Raw genomic sequence first — 7,241 nt, 5'->3', positions numbered from 1 at the left:
ATCTATTTCCTCTGAAACTACTTCTGATAAACTGACCAGAGAACACGTTTATGAATAACACGTATCGAGTAAAAACAGGAAGTTGGTGGTACATTTAAGATTTTCCCTTTTATAAACTTCGGTCCTTTACTACAACTTTTTACTGTTTTTGAATAAAACCTCAGCACCAAACATTTTAACCATGTTCCACCGCGGCAGAACGTGTTCAACACGCGTTTCCGTCCCGTTCCACAGCAGCTGGGTGGCTGACGTCCAGCCTCCTCTGAGCTGAACCTCTCTTCCTGGCACTGCCAACTGCACTTCCCAGAGTTCCTGGGGTCTGGAAGAAGGCTTTAGAACATGGTGCTGTGGTTTCCTTGGGCCTGTGTGGAGTCTGAAGACAGACAGAGCAGGGAATATGTTTGGATGGTAAAGCGTCTGATTCCAGATCAGCCCTGAGTTGTTCTGCAGGTCTCACCAGAGGGTCCTCCGACCAGACGCTGATGGTCTCCCGCAGCCCGGAGGGAGAATGCGGAGTTCCTGCTGCAGACGCATTACATGGTCTGTGTTCTGGAGAGACTGGTGATGAAAGTGGCGACCCGATGATCTCTGGCACCGCTGCCACACTGTAAGGCGCCGCCCCCACCATGAAGTGGGTGGGTGACATCACAGCAGGCAGACTGAAACCCAGGTTAGTGGGATTATCAGAGCCTAGCTGCTGCATGCCGCCGGTCATCAGGGGGTAGTGGGAGAGGGCGGCGGAGGGTAACAGGACATATGGCAGCGCCATGGAGGGAACGCTGCTGGGAGGAAGTGCTACACCGGCGGCGGGATGTCCGGCTGGGATGAGGAAGTTCAGGCTGTTTAACCCTGCATCAGACAGGACAGAAAAGTTTCACGTAAGTTTACTAAGCTAAGGAGTTCAGACCTGAGCTGCAGCTGTTTCAGGAATACATCACCTGCATTGTTAGGGACATAGAGGTAGTGGGATGGCTGGGCGGGCTCACTGCTGCTGTCTGATGCCACTGGCTGGCCTGAGAGGCTTGGTGAGGTCCCGGCGTTCCCAACCAGGGAAATCTCTGCTGCTTTCCTTTCTGGGTTTGCTCCCACCTAATCAAACAAAACAGGAAGTAAGATAACTACGACATGAAACGTAAAATCGTTGGGACATTTTGACCGATGCGCTTTTGCAAAAATGAAGAAACTTCCTGATAATCACAAACTGCGGTCAGTCTGACAGCACGGCGTCCGAGACGCGCACACCTTTTTCCAGTGATCCATCAGAGATCACCTCTGACCTCTGCAGCATTTTCATTTAGCTGCAAACCGGACGTTTTAAGGACGCCGTAGAGCAGGGCTACTCAACTCTGGGTCTGGAGAGCCGCTGTCCAACGCGTTTTAGTTTCAACACACCTGATTTCTATCAGCAGATAGACCGCCTGATGAGCTGCTGCACAGGTGATTCAGGTCTATAAATCCCTTCATGAACTGGCTCTCTCTCAGGCCCTGTCCACACGTAGCCGAGGATCTGCCAAAACGTAGATATTTTCCTACGTTTGGCCTGTCATCCACACGAAAACGGATCTTTTTCACACAAAAACGGATCTTTTAAAAAACTTCGGCCAAAGTGAAGATCTGCGTTTTCTCCGTTTTGGGTGTCTGCGTGTGGACGGACAAAACCGGAGTTTTAAGGTTCGCAACGTCACTTTCCACGACAAAAAAATGCTGACATCACGTGTGCGACCTGTGTTTACACTAGCCGGCAGCATGGATGCCCTCAGAGCTGCGCTCGCTTTATCAATTGTCCAAGCGCTTTCTGCTTGTTTGTTTTTGCAAGCGGAATTACTGCTCCTTGCGGAAGACCACAGACGAAGGACGAGGTTAAGAACGGGGGAAGTACTGCCGCCTACAGGTCTGGCATGTCCTTAACAACGTATTTATCCGGGTACGTGTGGACAGTTTTTTTTTAAACGAGGTGGTGTGGATGCAAGTTTTTGGAGGGGCGGATATTCGTTTTTAAAAGAAACCGGCTACGTGTGGACTAGGCCTCAGTTACTCACCCGCTCACTGAGGTCTGCTGACCATCTCCTTCTCGAACCCTGAGAGCACACTATGAATCTCCTGAGGTACGTGCTTCTGTGTCCACTGCTCTTCAAATTTGGAATGAGCTTCCTCTTGTGGAGAGACAGTGCCACTGTATTGCCCTTTTTAAATCAAGGCTAAAGGTTCACTTTTTAAACTGTAGCTTTTGGCTTCTAATCGAATGTTTTGTTCTTTTGTCTGTGACTTTTTAGTGTTTTTTCCTGTTTGTTCTCTTTTTGTGAATTTTTACTACCTGCTTTCATTCTTTCTGTACAGCCCTTTGATCAGCTGAGGTGCTGAGAATATCATCACTCACCTTCTCAGAATCCTGATCTGCAGATCTTCCCTTCTTTTTCTGTACAACCTCCTCTTTCTCCTCGCTCTCCCCCCTACTTCGCTTCCTCTCCTCACCGGACTGCAGCTTGGCAGACCTCTGACCTTCAGACATCCACTCTTGCTTGCCTGGCGGCCTGTACAGCATGACCACAGAGGGCTGGGACAGGCTGGGCAGGTAGGCCAAGCAGTGTGACTGAGGAATAAGGAGGTGCTCAGGGTGGGGCTGAAGTGGCAGAACAGAGGGATGGGAGGAGGAGTAGTAGGAGGAGGAGGGGGGCAGAGAGCTGCTGCTCTGCGAGAGCGGGGTGATCAGTGCTGTGTTGAGGAGGTTGCTGAACAGAAACCAGAACAAATTGGGTTAAAATTGTAATCATAATTTAGGACTTTTTGGTCAAAAAGTTGCAGGATTTTTTTTGCATTTGTGCTTTTTTTCTTTTATGACAAAACATTCAGTATATCTGCTGTTTAATAAATAAATAAACTCAAGTCGATGAACAAGAGGAAGTTGAATCGACTCACTCTGAGCTGCGTCCACACTGCAGTCGACCCACCACGCCTCTGCTCTGAGGCCTGCTGGAATCGTCCACAGACGGGTTCTGCAGACCTGCAGCACAAACAGCAGCACTTAGTTTAACCCTCACAAAGGTGGCGGAGAGCTCCACGTTCACACCTGAACATTCCACACCTGAGAGGTGACAGCGAGGGCTGCTGGGAGCCGAGCTGACCTGCCGCTGCGCAGCCACCGGAGTCGGTGTGATGTTGAAGGAGGCGTGCCGAGATAGCTTTGCTCTTTTCAAGTCCTGGTTGTTCAGGGACGCCTCGGGTTCACCGGGCGTGGCTGCTGCTACAACAAAACACAACTGTGAGAAACTTGTTGCTATTCCCCAACGTTTCCTCCTTCTCTTGATGGTTTAGAGACACAATCAACCTTCTCCTCACCAGAGCTGCTGAACTCTACCGGGCCGAGCCACTTAAAGGCTGGCTTCCTGCCCTTCTCCTTCCTGATGAGACCCAAACTGGTCAACACGTTAGCGATGTCATACAGACGCCGTACTTTAGCTGGACACACAGAAACAACACAAATATATAACGTGAGCTGCCTGTGGAGCGCTTGTTCGCGACGTGGTTCTGCTGGGATTCTTACTTTTGTACTTGCTGTGGCTGGAGGAGTCCTGACTCTCCTTGATGAGAACGTTGGCCGCTGCGTCCAGGGTGACGGTTTGGGTTTTGGACACCAGGAAAAGCATGACAAACTTCTGGCTCATGATGCGCAGAGATTTATCCTTCCTATTGCATCCAGCTGCAACACAAGTACAAACACAATTCAGTATAATAACAGAACCCTGCCCCTCCAGGAGGACTTATCCACATTGGTTTAAACACTTCTTGGTGTTGGGCTGCATCTATTCTTAAAGCCACAGTCATGTGTGAAGGGACCAGCTTTTGTGTGTAATAATAAATAATGCATGACTGCATATTTTCCCTCCAGCTCCGGTTAGTTACGCTGACCTGTTCCACATTAAAGTAGGTCCCTGACTAGCCAGGTCCTTGAGTCGTTTACCCCGTTAGTCCTGCTTTTGCCCTTGGTTACTTGTTAAACTATTTTTGAGTTCACCTGTCCACCCTCTGGGTTCTACACCTGCACCTCGGGTTCAACAACGACCACAAACGGGACATTTTTTTACCGCTACCCGCGTCTCCATCATCTTCTCGGACACGCCCAGATGTCCTGGCCCCCGTGTTCAGATCCATCTGGAGGTGGTATCCCTGCTCCCGACCCCTCCGCTGCAGCTCCTGCAGCGTGGCCGGCAGCCGTTGACGGCCGTACCAGATGTAGCTGTTCTTAGCGATCCGGCCGACAATCGTCAGCGACTCCAGCACGTTGACGATGTCATAGATGCGCCGCCGCTCGACTCCTGACAAAATGAGAACCAGACATATAAGAAGTGATCTCAATATTTTTGGCCGGTTATGAATAACAGAGAAACAAAGGCTTAGGGCCGGGTTCTAACCCAGACTGGTGGACACCTCGTCCAGTGAGATCCAGATGGGGCTGTGAGCTGGGGGGTAGTCCGGGTAGAGAGCCAGGAACTTCTGGCAAAGCAAACCCAGACTCTTCTGCTTCCTGCTCGGCTTCTTCTCTGCATCGTCCTCTTCGAATGCTACTTCAGACTGAGAAGGGAAAGAAAGATGTTCAGAAAATAAAAATTAATTAAAAAAAAACTGAAATCCAAACCTGTAATGGCCATCTAACAACTCTTAAATGTTTAAGGAAGAATAAAAATTTCTAAAAGAAAGAAAATGTCTGTGATGCACCTTCCAAGTTCCCATACCTGAGAGGAGTCCTCCACCTCTATCTCCTCCACCAAAGTGTCCGGACTCGCTGCCAGCTTGTCTTTATCGTTCTCTATCGGTCTGAAAAGCACCTTCTTCATTTCCCTGTCTCGGATGTCTGGGCTAGCCGCGCTGATCAACACCTTCAGATTGGCCGTGGGTGTCCATGGCTCGGCCAGGACAGTACGTTTGATGGGAGTTATGTGGGTCGGGTCAGAACCGGAGCCCTTCCTATTTGGCAGCAAAACAGGAACAGTGGAATCTGCAGACTTCAGCGGGCTTGATCTTTTTCCATCTGTGCTCAGATTTTCCTGAGATGGAAACAGCTCCGTGGTTAGAATTACAAAACAAATATCGTATCCTATAACAGCAGGTCACATATATGATAAAGCTACACTAGCCTAAACAGCGACTATTTGACTTGTTGGGCTGCGTCAACCGCTGTGAGCTCATGTGTGGTCAAACTAATCTCAATTTCTCCAAACTGAGGCTGTTGGAGCCATCATCAGCAGGTCAAAGGTCACAAAAACATCTTCCATCATGTTTCTGATGGTGCTCACACACACACACACACACACACACACACACACACACACACACACACACACACACACACACACTAGCATCTTAACCTACTTTGTGTTCATTCTGGCCCCTGGCTCCATCGGGCTCCACTGAGAAACTTTTCCTCGGACTTGTGAGGTCTTTCAGCGCCAGACATTCAACATCTTCCATTTGGGAAACCTGCCACCCAGAGCAAAAACACCAAGAGCTTCAGGATAACATCACCCCTCAGACACTAGAGCTGATTGTTGTAGGATAAAACGGTGGTCACGCAGGTCAATTTGGCGCAAAGAACATCAGCTAACTAGCATTTAGCGAGCTAACTGCTGCATAAACGTTGTAGCTGCGTCACGTCAACTCTTTCTGTTGAGCTGCTATTTCTAATGTGACGCGTTGGTAATTACAATGTAACAACAAATCAAGCATTTAGCAAGTCTCTCTGTTGAAGTGATTAACCTGTAAAGACATATTTAAGCTAGTCTAAAATAACACTTTTAGCTAGCAGTACACAAGCTCCTGATGGAATAATACAACATCAAGTACTACTAATAGTCATATTAAGGCTTATTAGGTTTTAATAAGTGGTTTAGCTAAAGATAAGCTCAGCTCACCTGCATACCATGACTCAGTGTTAATAATAGCTGGAAACTATTGGAGAAAAAAAACAATATTAACCTTTAAGAGCTGTTGAATGAATGAGATATCCCGATGTGGGTCGATGTTCAGATTTTTTGTCAGTCCGTACTTTCTTCAGTCCAACATAGCAGCTTGTTTCCCTCTTCAAAATTAGCGGGTAGATTTTGCCAGTTTAGATGAGTACTCAAGTGTCAGTCAGAAGTTAGCGGACTATCTGTTCCAGAGTGACTTCAGCATCACCCGCTCAAGCTTGTTTTCTGGCGCTCTACCGCAGCTGGATTCCCACAGCCAATCAAAACGCTGGTCATTGGTTTCGTCACACAATTATAGCCAATCAGCACTGTGCTCCAAGTTTCTGCCACAAGGATGGGCGGATGACCACGCCCTCAAGCAGCACTGGCGGGGCAGCTGGCGCGCTTTGAGAGTGAGAGGAGGTTGAAACACGAGGTCTCACTCCTCTGCTGTTTCCGGAAGATCAACGCTGTGACAAAAAAAGATGGACGTGACTCACCCTTCGAGGATAATGTCTCTATCTAAAATAAAATCCAAACTTTATCAACAAAATTAACACAGTATGTATGCAAGACTAACGAGAAAATCACAAAAGGTCAGCCCATGAAGTCGTTTCAACGATCGAGTTTCATGGAGTCATCAGTGCAATAAAATATCTTTGTTTTCAGCTGGGAGTTTTTTTTTACAAGTTTATTAGAACTCAGATTTAAATCGCAGATGCTTTTGTTTCCGAGTTGACTATAATTAGCTTTGCAGCTGAAAGACGGACAGATGGATAACAATACAACCAGATGGTAGTTGACTTGAGTGGCGCTATCAGTACCTGCATCGTAGCGCGAAAAGTTGCTGTGGGAGCGAGATCTCGGTTTCTGCAGACGGTTCCCGCCCTGCATGCAAACTGTCCAGTGACCACCCCCAAGAGTTTGCATAATTTGAGCAGCACAAACAAAACCAGACCCCCAAATCCACACAAATCAGAGCCAATGCAAAAGGATGCAAACTGTCAGAATGATAGAAAATTTATATTAACTTGTATCAATCCAATTTATATTGAAATCAAATCAAAGCTTTGTTGTCATATGCACAGTAAAGAAACATATTTCCTTGCACAATGGCATTCTCACTTTGCTGTCAGTACTGAATGTCAAAGTATATACATTTGAGCATAAGATAAAATAGACATACCGATACTCAGGATAAACATTTACAAAAATATATATAAAAAAATACAAATATAAACAATATGCAGTAATATAAACTTTGCAGGATGTGAATGTGCAAATTATGCAAATAAATTC

At 47.2% G+C, this 7,241-nt stretch overlaps 1 protein-coding gene across 3 annotated transcripts; it reads right to left on the bottom strand.

The window, feature by feature from the left end:
- Positions 1-73: 73 nt before the first annotated feature.
- e2f7 (E2F transcription factor 7) lies at positions 74-6,103 on the bottom strand. 3 transcript variants are annotated; one of them, XM_015955632.3, is made up of 13 exons: positions 5,971-6,103; positions 5,368-5,475; positions 4,731-5,042; positions 4,410-4,569; positions 4,083-4,313; positions 3,542-3,697; positions 3,337-3,456; positions 3,083-3,241; positions 2,917-3,001; positions 2,378-2,729; positions 939-1,089; positions 458-849; positions 74-373 (listed from the first exon to the last, which is right to left on the bottom strand). In XM_015955632.3, the coding sequence occupies exons 2-13, from the start codon at positions 5,464-5,466 to the stop codon at positions 206-208; spliced, it is 2,385 nt and encodes a 794-aa protein (XP_015811118.3). In that variant the 5' UTR covers positions 5,467-5,475; positions 5,971-6,103; the 3' UTR covers positions 74-205. The 3 variants fall into 3 exon arrangements, with proteins under 3 accessions (XP_015811118.3, XP_015811105.3, XP_015811112.3); XM_015955619.3 differs by having other exon boundaries at positions 74-849; XM_015955626.3 differs by having other exon boundaries at positions 74-849; positions 3,083-3,238.
- Between the last annotated feature and the right edge of the window lie 1,138 nt (positions 6,104-7,241).

The sequence above is a fragment of the Nothobranchius furzeri genome, chromosome 1, assembly GCF_043380555.1.
Source record: "Nothobranchius furzeri strain GRZ-AD chromosome 1, NfurGRZ-RIMD1, whole genome shotgun sequence".
Classification (NCBI taxonomy): domain Eukaryota; kingdom Metazoa; phylum Chordata; class Actinopteri; order Cyprinodontiformes; family Nothobranchiidae; genus Nothobranchius; species Nothobranchius furzeri.
This window is presented reverse-complemented; position numbering and strand designations above follow the sequence as displayed.

Coding starts and splice junctions, on each gene's coding strand:
- e2f7 (XM_015955619.3), bottom strand. CDS start 5,466: ATGGAAGATGTTGAATGTCTGGCGCTGAAAGACCTCACAAGTCCGAGG. Junction 3,698..4,082: donor TGATGGAGACGCGGGTAGCG/GTAAAAAAATGT, acceptor CTTGTGTTGCAG/CTGGATGCAATAGGAAGGAT. Junction 2,730..2,916: donor CAGTGTGGACGCAGCTCAGA/GTGAGTCGATTC, acceptor GTTTCTGTTCAG/CAACCTCCTCAACACAGCAC.